This window comes from Planococcus citri, chromosome 3 (assembly GCF_950023065.1).
Source record: "Planococcus citri chromosome 3, ihPlaCitr1.1, whole genome shotgun sequence".
Lineage (NCBI taxonomy): Eukaryota > Metazoa > Arthropoda > Insecta > Hemiptera > Pseudococcidae > Planococcus > Planococcus citri.
In genome coordinates, this window is record NC_088679.1 from 36970451 (window position 1) to 36991988 (window position 21538).

General features: G+C 33.5%; 2 protein-coding genes across 5 annotated transcripts in view; both read right to left on the reverse strand.

Annotated features, from left to right (window-relative positions):
- LOC135838348 (GTP-binding protein Di-Ras1) overlaps positions 1 to 21538 on the reverse strand; it is a 176910-nt gene that overhangs the window by 123266 nt on the left and 32106 nt on the right. The window lies entirely within an intron of this gene.
- LOC135840584 (uncharacterized protein K02A2.6-like) lies at positions 1084 to 5277 on the reverse strand. Its single transcript, XM_065357206.1, has one exon. The coding sequence runs from the start codon at positions 5275 to 5277 to the stop codon at positions 1084 to 1086; it is 4194 nt and encodes a 1397-aa protein (XP_065213278.1).

Here is a 21538-nt window from a genome sequence, read left to right on the forward strand (position 1 = left end):
TAAGTTACTTCTGATTTGTATCTATGTGCTTCATCTAGATCCAGCTAGGAGTCAACTTTCTACGCATATTTCGATAAATACACAATTTTTAGACTTTAAAAGATTCAAACTTAGCAAAGAAATCAAAATAATTAAATTAATATTTTTTGTAATGCGGGGAATGCGGAGTTCAATGTTTGTTGATCTTTATCGTTAGCCCTCTCTTTCTTCAGCCTGTGTTGATACTTCTGTTTACTTTCCCGCCCGCCAATCATTTACTGGACAGATGGTCAGGAGGGAATATAGCATGCAAATTTTTTATTTGTAGGTAAGGTACTAATAACTGTTTATATGATACAAAAAAACAACAACAACAATAAGTGCAGGAATGACGATCAACAAGGCAATTAATCTGACAACAACAAAAGCTGCAATGGCACTTAGCCATGGCATACACACGTGTAACAATTGTGTATGTGCAATGTGCACGTTCAACCTGCAGAAAACTGAAATTAATCATTCAATCAAACGAAAGCTCACATTCCATGTTCCCAGTTCAGAATCAGCAAAAAGTACCACAAACCAATGTCCATAAGTATATAGGTAGGTACTTGCAGTTGTACTGTAATCGTGGGCAACAGAACGGAAAATCGTACAGGTGCCTATATTTCCGCATGGTTTTCAAGAAAGACCCAATTACATGCCAGAGTAAAATACTCGTTCGAAAAATTCTTATAAAAGGTTGTAAAATTTGTGTAACGCCTTATTGGAAGTCGAATAATACGAAATGAAATCAATTCGAAGTTGAACGCTGCAATGGAAAGTAAAACTGTCACTACACCGAGAACAGAATGAAGATAAAAGGTTGATAATGAAAACGTCAATCAGCCAAAGTTCATCGACGAAGTAAGTAAGGGTTAAAGAAATATTAGGTATTGAATAAATACTCGAACATATTAATTAACGAATACTTTAATACACACGTCATCTTACTATTTACATCATTTGGCAGCGATGCCAATAATCGTAGCGCTAATGCGCTCTAACGTTAATATAATACACTACATTCACCCCTACGTATAATTGCGTAAGGATAATAATCGATTAGTAATATACGTAATCACTATGCACGTTAGGCCTACGTTGCCTAGTTGATTGTCGAGGTACAACCACAGGAGTGGCTGATTCAGGTTGTATCTGGGTAGTAGCCGGATTCTCTGCAGCAGTATCGGATGTTTGTTCTGGCTGTCGATGAGTAGCTCTACCTACAATAGGAATCGTATCTTCAAACACAACTTTCTTTACGTTTGTTTTTCGTAGCTGATCGATATGCCTTTTGATTTCTCGATTATTGTCTAATTTAACAATATAGTGTAATTTTCCTAGCCGCTGGATGATCGTACCATATTGCCATTGAGCAGAACCGTAATAATTTCGACTCTGTACTCTTTCACCCACGTTAAATTCTCGAATTTTTAAAATCGGCTTGGTAGATAGCTTTGTCGCAGCTCTGGGCTTCAAGGTTTTAAACCAGGTGATTGGTTTGTATCCAAGAACCATTTCGGCAGGCGATTCTTGACCATTGATCGGAGTATTTCGATAGTTAGATAGGATAGAGACTAATTTCTCCTTGACAGGTACATCGATATTGGACATTTTCTTGAGCTTGTGCTTTATGATCTGGACACCCCGCTCTGCCAATCCGTTTGTGGCAGGATGATTAGGAGCGCTGAATATTTGACGAATGCCGTTGGCTTTTGTAAACGAAGTAAACTCGGATGATTTGAAAATAGCAGCGTTATCGCTCACCAGATTTTCACAAAGGCCAAATCTGCTGAAGAATTCGCGCAAAAAATCGATTGTCTTCTTGCTATCAGGATACGTTTTCGAATGATAGGCTTCTATCCACTTGGTTTTGGCATCGAAAATTACGAAAATATGCTGGTTTTTATATTCGGCATAGTCGATATGTATACGTTGAAATGGTCTGGTAGCATTTTCCCACTGGTGGATAGGCGCTTTAGGCGGATTTTTAGCGATGTCCGCGCAATCTTTACAGCTTTTAACGATTTGTTCGATGTCGTTATTGATATTACGCCAAAAAACGTAATTTCGAGCCACTTGCTTCATTTTGACGATTCCAGAATGAACACCATGTAATTCTGATAAAATTTTTGATTGAAGCGATTTTGGTATCATGATACGATTCTTGTAGAAAATTATACCATCGTTCAACGAATATTCACTGTCCTTGTTTGAACCACTTTGCAATTCTTGTATCAATTTGGATAATTCTGGATCGTTTCTGGTTTCATTTCGAAGTTGATCTCTGGATATGGCATTTTCGACAGTTGATATTAAGCTGATATTATCGATGAGCTGATCTTGAAAAAACGTACACTCGTCAATAACGTTGACAGGGTAACATTCGACAGGTGCTCTGGACAAATAATCGACATGCTCGTGAAGTTTAGCAGATCGGTGTACTATCTCATATTCGAATTGAGATAAATATATAGCATAACGTAACATTCTTGATCTGGTAAACGCAGGTAATTCTTTGGCTGGATTTAGTATCTGTTGTAGAGGTTTATTATCAACAATAAACGTAAATTTCCGACCATATAAATATTGATAAAACTTTTTAGCACCCCAGAAAACACCAAGGGCTTCACGATCTATTTGGGAGTATCTCGATTCAGTTTTCGATAGTGTTCTGGATGCGTATTCGATAGGTCGAGTTGTTCCATCTGGATAGCTGTGAGATAGGATCGCAGAAATTCCCACAGGACTTGCGTCAGTTTCAAGTATGACTGGTAGATTGATATTATATGGAACTAGTACTTGATCACTGGCAAGAATTTCTTTAGCTGCGTTGAACGAATTTTCACAGTCGTTGGTCCACTTGTAATCACGTTCTTTTTCTTGTAATTCGTTCAGAGGTTTCAATAACGTTGCAGCATCGTCGATAAATTTATGATAATGATTTACCATTCCAAGAAAGCTACGAAGTTCTCGAATGGTTTTTGGTCTGGGTGCCTGCTTGATAGCTTTGACTTTTTCAGGTGATTTAGCGATACCTTCGGATGTGATAACGTGACCCAGGTATTCGATGCGAGTACTAAAAAATACACATTTCTTTTCATTAACGTGTAGATTCTTTTCTTGAAGTCTTCGAAATAATTTGAATAATCGTTCCTGGCACTCTTCGATAGTTTCACCTTCGACAATTATATCATCAAAGTATGCTTCTGTGCCTTCTAGATCTTGTACTATTTGTTTGATGAATTCGTGGAAAATTGAAGGTGCTGGTTTTCCACCAAAAAACAGTCGATGAACAATAAAAACACCTCGATGTGTCGTTAAAGCTTGAATTTTGGCAGTCAGGTCGTCTACTAATAAGTGCAGGTACGCATCACGAATATCAACTTTACAGTAATATTTGCCATTTTTAAGTTTCATGAAAACATCTTGAACAGGCGGAATAGTATAACGTACGTCTTGAACTCGATCATTGATAGTAATTTTGTAGTTACCGCAAATGCGAATCGAACCATCGCGTTTCTCTGTGTATACAGCTGGTGTACCCCATTCGGATGTTTCTACTTGCGTAAAGATACCTTGACGAACGTAATTATCGATAGCTTTATCAATTTTAGGTAATAAAGCGTAAGGTACTTTTTTAGCTGGTCGATAGATTGGAATAGTACCTTCTTTCAATTCATACCGTGCTGTGAAGTTGGCTACTTTTCCAATTGATGGCTCAAATACTTCAGGAAATTGTGCTTTTAATTCGTTGATGATTTGTTGAGTTTCTGGTTTATCTACGGTTTCATCAGGTAGGAGTTGAATATCATCGATCTGAACAATCTTGAGAGGTAGTAACCAATTAAGGCCAATTACAGACGATGTTGATTTGTCAGTAACGTACATCTTTTCATTTATCTCTCGATCTTTGTATTTTACTTTAACGTTGCAGTACCCCAAGGGTCTGAAAATATTCTGAGTAAAATCACGAAATACAGTATTATCTTGCTGGAGTTTTTCCTTAAACTTGAGCTTTTTGAAATGTTGAACCGAAACAAGCGTTTTTTTACTGCCTGTATCGCATTCGAGAGTGCACTTTTTACCATTGATTTGCACAGGTATCATTATTCGATTTTCACCATCGTGGATTGAGTAGATAGAATAGATAGTATCATCATCGGATGCGACGTACGAGACACTTGATTCAGATTTCTTTTTATGATGTTCTCTTATCAACGAACTAATGCAAACCTTCTTTACGTGTCCGGTTTTCGAACATAGATCGCATTTGAACTTTTCTGGCGGATGTCTGCAATCTCTTACGAGGTGGTTATCATAACCGCATCGGAGACAGCACTGGTTGATACCCAATTCTCGGAAATTGACTTTCTTTCTTCGATGATCCGAGTTAGATTTCGAACGGGTTTGATGGTAATTTGAAGGACGCGAATTACTACGATAAGTCGAACGTTTAGAATTGCGATCGTTGCTGCGTTGTCTGGACTGGTGTTGATTGAGTTTATTTACAGATTCACTGGTATTCGATTGAGTACTGGTACTTGGAGTTGAATTTGACTGATTCTCTGCAAGCGTTTTCGATTCGATTTTCGAAGATTCTAATGTCATAGCTTCGGTAACGTAGTCGTTGAATTCAGTCTTATTCAGCTTGAGTAGTTCGGCTCTTATCGCGTTATCACGAATTCCTCGAATAAATTGTGGTCTCAAAAACGAATCTGAGATCGACAGCTTCTTTGGCGTTGTACATTTGCACATAACATGAAAGTCACATTCGATTAGTGCCTTTTGAAGCTGGGCCACATATTCGGCGATTGATTGATTCTCAGACTGGTAACATTGAAAGAATTGATGTTGAGCCAATACTGGACTTTTCTTGGATTGAAGGAGGCTGGTAAATTTACTGATAAGATCTTCGAATGGAAGTGTATCGATTCGCTTTTCAGGACCGAGAAACGCCGCTAGCTGATTGTAATGCTCAGCTCCGATTGATTCACATAATAAACTCGCTTGTTTAACAGTATCTGTTAGATTGATTAACTTGAGATGATTCTTGAACCGTTCTATATACGAGGTAAATACTTCTACCTTACTGTTAAACTTTTCGAATCTGGTAATTTGATCACTGGTACCGGAGACAGATGGCTGCGGCTGAGCTTGAAATTGCGTTTTCATTTCATTGATAAGCTTTTGCGTTGATTCTTGATGCGATTTTTGCATTGCAGCAATAAAAGTCTTTAGCTGCGTCTCGTCCATTTTTTTTTCTTCACCATTTCTCGTCGCCAATATTAGGTATTGAATAAATACTCGAACATATTAATTAACGAATACTTTAATACACACGTCATCTTACTATTTACATCATTTGGCAGCGATGCCAATAATCGTAGCGCTAATGCGCTCTAACGTTAATATAATACACTACAAGAAAATAAGTCAGCGGGAAATTTTGCGTTTTCGGAAGCCTGTTTTATTGTGAAATAGCGGTTATCAATAATAGATAATTTATTTTCCTTATAAACTCGCTTTATTCAAGCACACCTTCGATATTCAATTTTTTTCTCTTCTTCACGCTATTTAAACTTCAACTGAAGAGTAACCGATAGATCTTGTTGATCTTATACGAAGGAAAATACAACAAGAGGTAATTTAGACGTTTTATCGCGACGAAAAAAAAATCATCCATTTTTGCTCTTTTCAAATGTAAACATCGCAAGTGTACAACTGTACGCTTAAAAATGTTTCTTTTTTTTTCATTTTTCAACGTAAACTTTCTTAAATTGAAATTAGTTTCGTAAATTTACGTTGAGAGAAATTTTTTTGAAATCATTTAGCATTCGTGTTTTTTTTCATGTCGCTTTGTTTTCATTACCTACCGTTAATGAAAATTCTTTATCAACGTTTTATTTCGTGTACAAAGTAAATTTAATGACGTTTCGTTCTATGTGACGAATTAAGCCGATGTGCCATAACGTCACCGCATTTCAATTCGTTTTATTTAAATAACTCATTTGTATAAAGGCGTCTGCGACGAAAAAAAAATTTAATATGAAATTCTAAAGAATTCAATTTAATGTTGAAGGTATTCTTCATTATTTTTCGCTTTCAAAACGCCGCGTAAAAAGCCTGAGAACGAAAATAACCTTTGCACTTTTATTCGGTTCATATGAGCAGTTAGATTTCATCCTTGTTATTCCTCCAGTTGTGTACCGAAATAAACTTTTTTCAACGGTTTATATCTGTGTTTGAAAGTGTTTTCAATTCAAATAAGAGAAGTGACTGATGAATGGAAAATAGTTTCGTAATGCGTCTGCAGAAAAATTCAGGGCATTTTGAATGACCATTTTTCAAACTTTACGTCGCAGAGCCATTTTAATTGTAAGAAATCGGGAAATCGTATCGACCAGTGGTGTACTTCACTGCAGATGTATACAAGCTACATTAGCTGTGTTTTTATCGTATGGAGGGTAAGATGATCTAAAAAAAATTCTGATTATAAATAGGTACCTCTACCTACTCCCTATATTTTTTATGTTGAAAATTTCATTACTTTTCAAATTGAAATTGAATTGTTTTAATAATAAATTCACTCTCGCAAGTTTCAAAAATTCCTCTACTAACAGAAAATTTTTGATCGCTTGAACTTTTTGCTTCATTAATACAAATAGTTAATGCTGAAAAAAAACACATTCTGGTATCCACTTGAAAATAACTCTTAAATAAGCCAAGACGCGATTTTTAGGAATAATCAAGAATCTTACTAAGAGTGGTGGGATTCGGTTTGAGGGAGTCGATATTAAAACCAGAACGGATTTTCATTATTTTTTTGGTGAAAAATTAAGTAGGAAGGTATAAGTATTTGAAAAAACATCAAACATTTTCAGAAAAGCGCCATTTTTGGATTTTCAAAAGTTCGCGAAAGATCAATCTGGGCATCTGAAATTTCCGTTATGAAAGTTTGATGTTTGAACCATGTTCTTTCCAAAAATATATTTTTCAAAAATTCTATTGTATTTGATTTAAAATCGAAAATGGACACCACGAATGGTTTCTTCGTCAGTCTTATTTCGATAATATATTGTGTCATCGTCAATGATGGGAAGTGTCATTTTAAGCTCATTATCCCAAATAAGTTACTGCATCAATTGATCTTGGACTAATACGAATCCATTTTGTAGTAAGTATGTATTTTGTTATCGATTTTCACGTCTGCTTTGTTGAGCATTCGAATGTAATTTTTGTGAGACCAATTAGGTAGGTCTAGGTACCTAGAGATTTTTTCAATTATCTGTTGTTTTTTTTTATTCAACTTCAATTTGTTACTCAACCTCATTCACTTTTGAAAGTTTTGTGGGTTTATCATGATAAAAAGTAAAAACTATTTTATTATTCAAATCAAACCTTCTTTATTTCAAAATTATTGAATTTAAACTCAAATCAATATCAAAATTCGAAACATGACTTTGGTTCTTTCTTTGAACTTTGTTTCAGTTTCTCAGAAAGTTCTCTTTATTTTTCTGTTATTTTTTCTTTACTTATTAGTCATTATTATACGTTGTGTCACAAATGACGAGGAAAACGCATTTTTAGAGATGAATCAAAGCCACCCCGAAATTTTTTTTGTTTTTTTTCCACTCACTGTACTTCCTACCATCACATGTTAAGACGCATTATTTTATAAGGGATGTGCAATTAGATCCAATGTTTTTTTTTCGAAAAAAGTCCCATTTGGTCGATTATGCATTTTTTACTGTAAATCACCACAAACGCAAGGAAGAGAAAAAGTACATAAAATTAAGTACATACATGATAAATCATAATAAAATTTTAAAACAAAAGATTCATGTTATATTCTACTAAAAGATACTGAAATTAAAAATTTTTCAGTTTCAAAAAACTTGGAAATCATTTTCCTCAAAGTTTTTGAAAATGAATTTCTTGATTTTTTGAAATTTAAAACTACGAGTATCTTTCAACAATTTCTGCATTTTTTGAGCTCGGATCACTTCCATTTCATTTCTTACTGTGTATATAACTACCCCGTGGCAATAACTCAGTTTCGACCATATGGGCCAGAGGTGCAACGATTACGATTACAATCGATTATAGCCGATTAATACTGACCTTGCATAATTTTGTTCAATTGCCTACGTAATTAAAATACTATGATTTTATGTCTTCCTTTTGGTTTTAATTTGTTTTGTGAAGTTTCATTTTTCCACTTTTTTCTTCAGCCCTTTCATTACAATGAATTTTTGAGTAAGAAAATTAAAATTAAAAACTATTCACATACTTAATGGTTCAGAGAAGATTGATGGCGAAGCCTACCGTCACTCAATTCCAACCAATCACGGAACAGCAGATAATCACAACATCAGAATTTTCTCAGGGATATCACGTTCAAAAATTAGACGTTAAGTAAGCTAATTCAAAAACACAAGAAGAATACTATCGAATAATTTCTAATTTTACTGCAAAAACACGATTTGCAGGTTCAACGATGAGAAACCCATTACGCGCGAACTGCATGAAAAATCAAACCTTGATCTTTCAGTAAGTAATCCAGTTATTTTCCAACGACATTTTCACAAACCATACAAAACAGCAAAAAATTAATCGCAGCATCCCAATCTAGATACCTACATCAATTCACACATATTGCAATTAGTTCGAGGTTTACAGCAGAGATATGAAAAATGAAAGGAAAAAAACAATACAACGTATCGAAGTCGGAAAAATAATTAAAATGAAAAATAGTATTTATTTTTAACCGAATGAAATGCGAAATAACGTCGGTATTACTGGTTATAGAGTGAATCGATGATAAATGGCAATTTGTATCGGACACCTGCGTGTTATTTTGCATACACGTCGATGAATTATTTAGTAGCTTCTTTACAATGATGCCGAATTAAAAATTTTTACTGCCCAGGATGGAAAATAAACGTTCCACTCAAACAGCCTTCGTCAAAAACTACCTCCTTCGTATATCACCCCCTGGCCCCTACACGAACCAATAAATATTTAATACGCCGCACGTTTCGAACGATGCTCGTAACCAGCCGATCATTTTTATTGGATAGAAATATTCGATGCCAGAGAACTTCTGCACCGTACTATAAACATAGGTAGGTACCTACGCCTACAATTGAATTGCGAAATGCTCATGATGTCTGTACTCTATAGGTATAGTCAATGATCTTAAAATTAGCCAATAGATTTTCACTAAATACCAACACAGTTGCTTATATCAATTTATGACGACGATAGGTACCTGTCTTTAATTTGTTATCTACTTAGATAATTTACGAGTACTTATTCAATTGAACACAACCTCTACAGATTTTTCAGGTAAGAAATCATTATAGTTTTTCATGATATTTGAATGCCCAAAAATTGAACGAACTTTGACACGAGGATTTTAAAAATAAGAGGAAGGAAGAAAATCCAGATGTGAATCTTTTGTCAATACTTATCACGCAGTTTCTACAATTTTCGCGTCATTTTCAATCTTTAAATTGGATTCGTACAAAAAGTGTTTTATTTTTTCTTGAGAAATTTATTCATCTACATACTTAATAAATTGAAGTGCGATTTTCTTTGTAACGCCATCACTGCAAAACGGCTGAACGGAAAATTGTGAAAAATCACTCAAAATATTCGGCGTAATGCGCAGATGGTTGTACTGAAATTATTTTCGCGATTAGAGCCCATAAAAAGCTGTAATTAAGCTTCAAAGTTTTGATGACGTCACAAATATGACTTCATCAAGAGCTTTCAGTTCGCCACCGAATCTTTCCGATTTGATAATTTTTTTCTGGTAAATAAATCCCTTTATTAAGACTAAAAATTTACAAAACTTAACGACTTCGTCGAGTCTGGCAAACCGCTTTCAAGATTTAACAAATTTGGGGAGGGAGATCTATCTAATCAATAGCTTATCCCCTATAATTTCGTGTATGTCGACCTTGAAGGACCAAAAAGTAACTAGAAGTTTCAAAACGAGTTGGAAGCACTTACACTAAATTTCATAGGGTATTGAAATTAGTTTGCAGATTGAATTTTGGCTTTCTAAATCTATTAAATGAAATTTTGTAGAAATTTCAAATTTCAAAAATCTGCAGGAAGATTTAAACATTTTTAAAAAATTGATGGATGCTACAAAATCACTTGAACTCACCTATTGGAAAACTACAACGATTCTCTTTTGATTTGAATACGATTCAGAGTCTGATTCTGAATCCGATTCAAAATTGATTCGCGATTCATTTCTGCGATTCGAATCGCACAATTTCCAATTTTGACCATAGATTCAAGTTGGAAAGTAGATATGGTCGACTGGACTTTGGATTTTCAAAAATGCCATCCAAATTTGGGATTTTTCCAGGAGAAATGGACCTTAAGGTGAAATCACAAATTTAACAATTTAGCCAAAAAACGACAAAAATGTCAAAAATTATCAATTTTTTATGATTTCTCAGTAACTACATAATGTATATGGATTTTGCGAGATTTTTTTCGTTATTATATACCTTACCTACTACGTACATATCTTCATAAACATTTGAAAGATACTTCAGTAGGTACATATGCATTAAATTCTATTACCTGCCCGAAGGGCGGGTAATTTTGCTTGTGTGTTAATATTTGAGTCTTCAATAATTTTTTACCTGTTTTTGTTTCGTTTGCTTGCATAGAAAATCTATATTGTGGGGGGGGGGATCCATAATTTATTCGATTTTTTGTGATTTTTTCCTCAACACTTTGGCATTAAAAGCAAAAATCACACAGATCAGCACAAATAAAAACGCAGTAAGTTGCTTGAACTGAAATCTCGGAACACAATATAAGATGAATCTCACCAAAATTTCTTATTGAGTGTGTGAAATAAGTAATTTTTGTTCGTGAGATTTTTTTTTCAACACCCTTGCACCAAAAGCAAACATGACACCGACTAGTGCAAATCGTACCTATCTATTAATGCGTCCGATGTTAATTTTACGATCGTTCACATTAATGTATTAACACAGTAGCAACTGTTTTTCGTACGCTTTTATTTACAACAGTTCAAGTCAAGGACATAATGTAAATATTTCGCCAAAAATGAATAAAATTCATACCACACCTTTAAACAGTCGCATATCAGCGAGCTAAAATTCTGAAAATAGGGGACAGGGATAAAAAAAATTGAGGAACGAAAATTAATACGGGTTTTGTATTTTTTTACCCGCGGAAAAAATACAAAACTGGGCTTGAATAGTTCACTATTTTTTACCCCCTCTTAATGTTTTCACCAAACACTTCTGATGAAATATAACGTAACTCATCATATAAACCAAAGTCTGTAGAATTCAGCAATGTATTCACGAGTCATGAACTCATTTTAGTGGAAATTACCTTGTCCAATCCTTAAAATCAAAACACGCTTTAAAATTTTTCAAAAAGAAAATCGACTTTTCGCATCACATTTTTTAGTCTCCAGAACCATGAAAATTGAATGAAAAATGAAACTTTTCAGTTTTCAAGAGCATTGTGTTCCAAAAGAAGCACAAAATAGTAGTCATTATCGCGCATAATAACAAATAATAGCTGTTCGCCTAGTCCATAATAATGATGATGCCACGCAAAAACCAATAATACACAATTTCCAGGTCAAATTGACAAAAAACATATAGGTACTTAATATAGACTTTTTCAACCCTCAAAAACAGTGATCACGAGTGAAAAACAAAATCCAGCTATTTTTGACTGCAGCATTAAAATTGAGCTTCGCGTAAGCATCGATGTTTATCATAAATTGATGTAAATAACGAACTAGATTGAAATTCAAATATCTCGTCGATACTGGAGAAAATATTCATCGAACCGAGGTGTTGACATTATTATGGTAATTATAAAGTAATATCGATGTTTATGAATTTTGTTTGTTTTGCGTATACGAAAGCTTGCTGCGTAAGTATAGTATGCATGTGTATTTACAACAAACCGTAAACGTAGAATTGATAAAATTTCAACAAAACGTTAAAGATTCCTTTGGAAGTGAATTCTAGCTTAAATATCGCCCCTGACAAAGAGCACGTGTTTTGTATAAGGAAATCGACGACTCGAATTTATTAATTTTCGCCGTTCTTGTCGTCGTTGTCGTCGCTATAAAGGTTAATATAACCAAAGTGCATTAATAAAATTTCGCTTTAGAAATTGACGCGACGCATTTACATGAAAAAAAAAAGCTCTACCTCATATTCGGCTCGATAACGTTGTAATATTACGTAATAGCTGCGTTGATATGAAGAATTATCCTTTACAGCAAATACCACACGGCGAAGTATGAGTGGACTTAGCATATAAAATTTATATTTAAATCACGTTACCTACTTGAAGATGAAAAATTTCCGTTTTATTTACATTCGACGACGTAAACACGTTTAAAGTTAACTTCTTGAAATGACTTTGGCGGGTAAATATGTGTTTATCGTTATTTAAATAAGTGTGTCGTGAAAATGCTCGCGTATATGTATAAATGGCGAAGACGGGGCCAGGCAGGGCCGGGCCGGTGACTCGCAAATGGTAAATTCATTTTGGAAATTATTTCACGCCAAGATACTATTCGCAGTAAACTTTAATAACACTGCGGATATAACCAGGCACGTGATGATTTGCTATTTTGAATCGTTGATTGCATTGAAGGTGATACGACCCAGTAACGCGGTTCTGTATTGGATTACCTATTCGTAAATTAGCGAGAATACCTACCCTTTTGTTTCGTAATATGAATATTTTATCGTCGAATACAGCGAGCGTTTAATTTCATGTTTAAACCAACCCAAATGTTCAACTTTTCCGACAACTTTGCATAGGCTTAGCAGAAGGTGAGCCGTACCTAGTTTAAACTTTGTGATTTTTATCGAAGTTGTCAGTGTGGCCAGAATCGAATGGGAAGGTAGGCCTACCAGAATTCATTTACCAATACGAGTTTTGAAAATTTTTGGCTAAATTTATGAACAGAATCATGAAGCAGGCGAATTTGAGTTTTTAAGGGCTGAATTTCATGCTATTTGTACACATATTTTTATTGCTAAATTTTAAATTTGTAAGTATTTTAAATTTGCTAAAATACGGTTGAAGATCTGAATAAGGTATTGATGGATTACAGGCTATAAATAAACATTCTTACATTTCATGATGATTACTTCTTGGAAGTGTCACTCCCAAGTTATGTACTTTTTTCTTTGCTAAAATTTTTTTTGAAACATATTTTTAAAAATGATTTATGAAAACCAAGAAAATGCCTGTTATTTTCTTTTTACTTGTAAGTAATTGTTTTTGAAAGGAGTTTTTACTTGTTTAGTAGTGTATCTTCAGTGCTAACACTGCCACCTAATCAATAGTGTTTTCAAGTACATAAGTAGTTATTTGCTAATGGTGATTTCCCACTACACTACTAACTGATGACGTTTTCCTGGTGAGAATAGTACTGGAGTAACTACAGTCACTCCAGTGATTTTTCACTACAGAAAAACACAACTCACAAGTATTAGGAGTGGATCAATCCTGGCAAAAAACTACTCGAAAACTCTGCTGATTTTTTTATACTTACACCAGTAGGTTTTTTTTACATGGGTTTCTGAATCGATAGCAAAGAGTGAGAGGAAGGGGAAGAAAAGGAAGGTGGGTCCAAATGAGAATTCAATTGAAATACGTGTTTACTTGGGTAAAATTATGCGAAAACAATTTAAAGCCGATTCCCTTTAGTTATGGTTGCACCTTCGTGAAAAAATAAATGTAAAGTTTAAATTTTATAAGATTTTCAGGAACATTTTGTTTCTTTGTTTCTTGGAATGCCTGATATATTCATGACTTTCGTGAATTGTTGTGTGGTATAATATTTTATGTTCAAAAATGTAGATTGGCAGTTCTGAATATCACAAAACAGCGTTGCTATTAGATAGCCTAAGTAAATGTTGTCAACCAACATTTTGGTAAAAAAAATCCTGTAGGGGGTCTCATAATCAAATAGAAATCCATGCACTTTGTTCAAGCTTAGAGCACTCCATCACTAGTTCAAAAGAAAAATATATCAGGGGAGGAAAAAAAGTGGCAGGATGGGAAAAAATTCTGTGACATTGGAAAATTTTCCATCAAGTATACGTGTAAAATAGGCCACTTGAACATCTGTCGTAGTTAAAATCAACCCTCAAAAAGTTTTCATTTCTCAAAACTAGAAAAAATAAGATTAAAATTTGAGAAATCTGCCTAAAATACTAGTACAAATAACAGGTAAGTAAAAAGTAATAATAAAAGTAAAATCACTATTCTAAGTAAGTACATATATTATCATTGTAAGTAAAAGTAATACGTTTTTTTACCTAAATCTTTTTTAGCACCAACATGATTGTTTTTTTGTTGATAAGTACGTACATACAACTTGGGAAAATGGGAATAAAGAAAATCACTTTAAAGTAATAAGCGTTTAGTTTTAATCATTATGAAGCGTGTAATTTGCATTTGCGAACAGAGATCAAGGAGTAAGGTATTAACAGCTGTTTACATGATGGAAAAAAATGAACCTGATAACAACGAATTTCATATAGCCTATTTTTAATGTGGATAGACCTCGAAGAAAGATGACTCAACGGTGCAAACCGCAATTCTTCAAATGCATAATTATTATAGACACTAGACAGTACATACAAATGGTACCTACCTATACTTATGTACACAAGGAACTTGCTCCAGTTTGTAGGCCCGTAAAAGTAGGTACTTTTCGAAGATGTGGTGAAAATCAGTATTGTCATCCTCTTAGTCAGAAAATTGAAAAAATGAATTTCTCTATCGCGTCCGCCCTCAAAACTCCTAAAAATGATCCCAAGGATAGATACAACTTTTTACACGGACCAACGCGCAAATTTGGAAGGTTTTTTCAGGGAGGGGAGCGGGGAGTATTATTTCAATATAACCAGTGCTAATAAACACCTAATTGAAATTTAGGATGAGCTAAGAGCCTCAACAAAGCAACGACTAGTTTTAAATCTTGATATTGCGATAACAAATGAAATGCAAAAAATTAGAAGCAGAAGCAAACAAGGGAAATGGTGCTGACAATACAAAACCAAAGAGGTAAGAAAAAAGTTGCGATAATTTCCACTCCCTAGAAATGGTTATTGGAATAACATCTGCAATGAACAAAAGGAAAAAATGGGATGTACCTACATGTCGTACCTACAATTTTGTAGAAGAAGCTTGAAAGAAGCAAAGAAATCTAAAAATAGACCATTCTTACTCATCAAGAAAAAATTTTTTCTTCTTTCATAAAATTGTGAAGAGATACTCATTTTATGAGCTTTGAATTGTAATTTTATAAAAGCAAATGAGGGAATCGTAAAATATTGCTTTAACAACTCGCAAGAACGGAATATAAAAGAATTGAATTTGTAAGGATCAGACATGAACTATGTACCTACCCAACTACACATCTTACGTACCATTCGCAAGTCTAAATAATTAATAACCAGGCAAATTAATTAACTTTCTCCGAATAAACTTCTTTCTCGTTGAAAATCTGTGACGATTTGTACACAGCATGGCTTTAATATCAGATTCAATTGTCTCTACTGACAAACGAATCCAAATGTTGAAAAGATTAAGGCACCAATTCATTCATAGGTATTGAGCTTCCCATCTAAATCGTTGTCAGCATTTTTCATGATATCATCCACATTACCTATGTTTCCTCTCTCACTAGCTGGCAGGTTCCTTCTATACCTTGGATGTTTTGGCACTGGTTTACCAGAAACATTTTCGTAATTATCGAATATAGGTACTAAGTATGTACGTGCAATCGCTTTTTTTAAATGTTCCATCCTCCATCCATGATAATAAAGGTTACTCGATTACAACAAGATTACTCGTACCTCTCACTATTTCACTAACCTATCACACTTGAAAATAAATTATCTAGGTAAGATAATTTTTCATCAATGGGATTCACTCCGTACATCTCTTAGGTTTTATGGCAGGCTGAAGTAGGTAACTTTCTGGTGTATCATTTCAAGAACCCATCTCTAAATTACAAAAATACGAGTAAGATGAGAAGGTTTCTGAAAATTGGTCAACAGAACAACAATAGTAGGTACTGGCAATTGGACACGTTTCTATTATCATACTAGTAGGCAGTAGGCACATAATGATGCAAAAATTACCCATGGTAAATTTATTTCCAAAATACAGCAAAAAGTTATAAATATTGCACAACTCTCAAATGATATTTTCTTATCAGATAAAATTCATAATATTATAAGATTCCCTCGGCCAAATTTCCAACCGTTCCGGAGAAAACCGAAACCCACAACGTTTCGTTACAAATAAACTTGAATAATTCCCATTATAAAGAATACGTTTTAATTGAACGATACTTCATGCTGTTAAATCGAACAAAACTTCTTCAAGTAGGTAACCAAATGGTAGGGAAAATACACAAGTCGTTCAACTTGAAAAGCAAAGATACATAGCTGGGTACAAAGAAAGCACAAAGAAATTCTCAGAATGTGATTCTTTGTTTTAAAAGTAAACTTGTTCGATTGTTTTGCTATTTAGATAAGAAAATTCAACACAATTACTCGGTAAACAAACGTGAACAATTGCGCAAAAAAACCCTCGATACTCGACAACTTAAAAAGAAAAAATCTCATTTTTAATGAAAATATTTCCTCGTCTAATCTTCTTCACTTTTCACCCAAGCATATAAGAGAGAAAATCGGTGTAAATAAACGGGGGTATGTCTGGAAAATCCACAGTTGCAGATCTAATAAGAGATTAAATAACCATGAACATGAGCTGTACCGATGAGTGCACAAACCAATACATAAGTACGTACTTATTATTAGGCTAAAATAAATCTAGGTAAGCTGATTTTTTGAGGGGCATTTAAGTTGTTACACTATAAGAAGCTAGAACTACCGTTGAAAATTTGAGGTCAGTGATTGCATAATATCTACTTATCAAACACCCAGTATGATTATAAATCCTGACTGATTATTTCAGAAATTACTTTTTTAAATTTTATTTTCAAGTAGATACGTATTTCAAACTTTGAAAATGATTAAAAATTCATAAAACAAAATAAGAATACGACTTGTCCTCTTAGCTGAGAATAATCATTAGAACTGTGTAAACGTGTCGTACATTCGCACACCTGATGAAACAATGGTAAACACAATTTCATCGCTTTAAACCTAAATCCTTTTTCTTATATCGAAACGAATTTTAAATACGCTCGTGATGATACGACAGATACACGTCCATAAAACCGTTCAAACGCTCGTAAAATGCTCCTAATTTGTGTCATTACATCGAACGAATAAATTAACGCCATAAATTTGTATTCCTCGCGTTAATCGAACGCTCTTCCTTCGCAGTATTAACGAATAAGGTAGGTATTTGGTGTACTCTTGTATTTAGTTTTATATATTCTAATAGTTTTATCAAAGTCAGCGGTGTAATATAGCTTGTAAGATTTCCTCTGTATAATGAATCTGTTCTTCATCAACAGGTGAGTCGTTAAAACGCCGTAAAGGATTGCTGTAAGAATTAGCTCTGCTTGCAATAGCAATTACATCAATTCCAAATGAATATTTTATTGTGATTAGCTATCAGCTCCTTAAGGTGTTCTCTAGAGAAATCTTTATACATTGAACGTTTACTCAAGGTATTGAGGTACTACATGTAAGTACCTATCTCTTCGGGCACTTGTACGTACAGCTACCCTTTGCAGATATGGTCAGTTGAGGATCGAAATTGATTAATTTTAGCCTCGCGATAACAATTTAGAATATCAAAGGAGTTCTGTAAGAAATACACGTTCAATTGGTTTTTTAAAAAATTTAATTTTACGAATTTAACAAAGGTATTACCTACTTATTACCTACCAAGTTGTTTCAACCCCCTCAAATACTTATAATGACTAAGTTACTCATAGATCACCATCATCAGTATAAAAAAATGTAAAAAAAAATTGGACTCAAAATGGAAAACAATTAAAATTTTACCAAGTTGACCTATAAAGCTAGCTATTAGTATTTACTGGGATTAAGAAGAATTAAGTGCAATAATGATGCAGTAATTTCTACAGAAATTTCAATTCATACGAGTCTCGGTTCGAAAAATGGCTCACTTACGCAGAAATACCGGGTGTCCCGATATTTCAACTTCACTAATGACATAAATGTACTTTGATGTGGTGTTCTTTACCAGAATTTCAATTTTAAGCACAACATCACTGAAGGTACATCTAGGAAACATCTTATATGTAAGTTGGTAAATGTTTTCTTGCTTCCTGTATCTAATAGTAACAATATTCATAGCACTGAAGACAATAGGTATACACATAGGTAAGTACGTAAGTACTCGTACAAGAGACATTCATACATGTTTTTTTGCTGACAAATGATGGGTAGGTACATGTAACTCCTCGCGTTTCAAATTAAATTACCGCATGCCAACAAAATCGAATAAAAAATCCATGATTTTTTGTTGTTGTTGTTTCATTCGTCTGCAACTTGGAAAATGCATTACAGAAATTCGATCGGTAATCTAAGTTTTTCGGTGTCATTTTCCCCATATGAATCTAGCGCTTTTACGTACGTTATTACCATCTTGGAGGCGAAACTGTCTTAGTCTTCCTTTAAAAGTTTGCTCGAAATGGAAATGAAAAATGAAAATAGCAAAACGTGAGAAGTAAAAGTGCTTTGATAAATTCGCTGAATTTTATCTCCATATGTACGCGAAAACTCTACTCCAAATACAAATGGTAGAAAATATTTTGCACTTTTACCAGTTATATATATACGATGATCATTGTTAGAGAGTTTTTCTACTCTTTTTTTTTGTACACATTTTTCGCCATTCAACTTGGCTGACGATGCGGGTATTTCACAAAGCGTTGAAATGGCTAATCCGAGCTAAATTATTCGAAAAAATAGATGGAAAGTTGATGTAAATATTTCGCCCTTAATCAATTTTTTTCGAGTAATTTTCCGTATTGTTAGTTAACTAAGTTAAGTTTGTTTGTTTCTTGTTTTTTTTTGTTTTTTTTTTCGTAAAAATGAAAAGTTATCGACGTAAAAGTTTGTTAAAAGTCGCGTAAAATTTTTCTACTCGATTAAAAAAAAAAAGTTCACTTTGTATTAAGTTTTACTCGAAAAATTTCGACAATTTGTTGTACGAGTAGATAACATTGACGAGTGAAACGTAATTTTCATCTCGATACTTTGAATTTTCTATCGTCAACTTTTCCATAAATTATGAATTACAAATTATAATCATCTCTAGGAGAAAATTATACTACGATTGGTAGACTATATAGACTTGCAAGATGGAATAATTATCGTTTCTTTATCGCGCAATCTTGCCGAGGATTAGCAATTATTCGATGGAAATACTCGTCGTCGTCGTCGTCGAAATTCTTGCAAATATTTCAAACGTATATATTTGAAAGTTTTTATTTATATTATAAAGTTGTTAATTCGCGGTGGAAGAATTTCATCGCGGATCGAGTTAGCTACGTCGTCGTTCGTGGTGTGTATATTTAAACGTTAGGTATAAATTTCACGAATAGTAATTAGTTTATTTTTCGCCGTGTTGTGATTAGATTAGTCGTTAGGGTGATGTATATTTTTATAGCCTAAATAACCTAATTACATGGTTAGGTTTAGGCTAATTTAAATATTTGTAAATAATTACCTTCGGTTACAAAGGTTTTAGGATTTTTTTTTTGTTTCGAAAAACGATAAGCCTATTACTGTATGTTGGTTGGATAATAAATAAACAATTTTTCTGAAGGATTCGTTTTTAGATTAAAGCGACAAAAAAAATGCCTAAAGAGACAATTTTTTATGATCACGGAACTGCAGATGGTTCAAATGATTAATGGACGTGAGGAGATGTAATGAAATAACAACTCAAATAAAGCGCTGCGTTTTCATTTGTTTTTGAAACAATTACCCAGCATAATAATTATGGACTATTTCAACGTACGATAGCTATCCTGTCATGATAGATTTCATCTTGCATTCTCTTACTATCACATGAAATTCATATGAAATTGTCGAAGATTGTAATCCAACCAATTTTATAAGCTCCGCTGAGGTGATTTTTTGTTGGAGGGGGGGAGGTGTCCTAAACACAAGGAACAAAACGAAACATTGAAAAACAATAAAAGAAAATGAATGTTGCGATATTCGGTTATTTTATAACAAGTTGAAATACGGTCAATGATTTTGAAGTCACTTGTGTTTTACGTACCTAACATTTTGACCAGGCTTGTTAACCGGTTTTTAACCATTAACCGTAACCGCAAATTAACCGGTAAATTAACCGGAAAAAAAATTAACCGTAACCAAAAAACCTTTTTTTTTTGAAATATCACTAACCATAACCGTAACCGTTTTCTGAGATAAAAATAAACCGTAACCATAACCTTAACCGAAAAATGTTTAGAAAAAAACCGGTTACAAAATTTTAAAATTCATTTCTTTTTATCTGAGTTTTTTTTCAATGTGATTTGTAGTGATTTGAAATTTTAATCAAAAAAATGATCTAAAGATTAAAAATATTACCAATTTTCCAATTTTTTAAACTTCAAAATTTCAAACTCCGAAAGAATTTTTGGAAATTTTCAAATTTTCAACTGTAATTTTAACCGTTAACCGAAATTTTAAGCTCAACTAGAAAAATTACCACCAAAAACTGTAACCTTAACCTTAACCATTAACCGAAAAAAATGGTCATCAATAACCGTAACCTGAACCTTAACCGTAACTTTAAAAAATAAATAACCTTAACCGTAACCTTTAACCGAAATTTTGAATTTCTTGTTTAATTTTTAACCGTAACCTTAACCGGAATTTTTTTTTTTTCGGTTAACAAGCCTGATTTTGACTAGGAATTTTTTACGAATTTTTTATTTAAACAATAAATTTTGAACTTTTTTTGTTTATTTCGTTATCAAATAAGAGTTATTTTTATGTAACAATGAACTTCTTTTGTTTTTTTTTAAATATTCATTACTCTTCCAATTTACAGCTTATATTCGCAAATTCACGCAAAGTAGCTGATGACATCTGGCGGATTTTCGCATAAATTCTGAAAAGGGGATACTGTGCAAAATTGTGATTAGACATTTTTATATTGTGAATATATATTTTTTTAACTGAAATTTGCAACCAAATAATTTGAATTTGAGTAATTGAAAAAATGTATGGTGTCAGAACTCATTTGCAAACATATTTTCAAATAGTACATATAGGTATATCAGCAAAAAGAGCCGTTTGATGTCTTTGAGTAAAGACAAAAAAATTGTTGGCCACTAAATTATCAATTTTTGCGTCGTGAATTGTAATCTGATTGGTCAATGGTCTCCAGTATCCTCTTTTCAGACAATAAAAACAGCGATCCAAGTGATTCGTGAATTCGCGAATAGAAGGAATGGTATCGTCACCACTGAGAAGAGTAAGTAATTTTT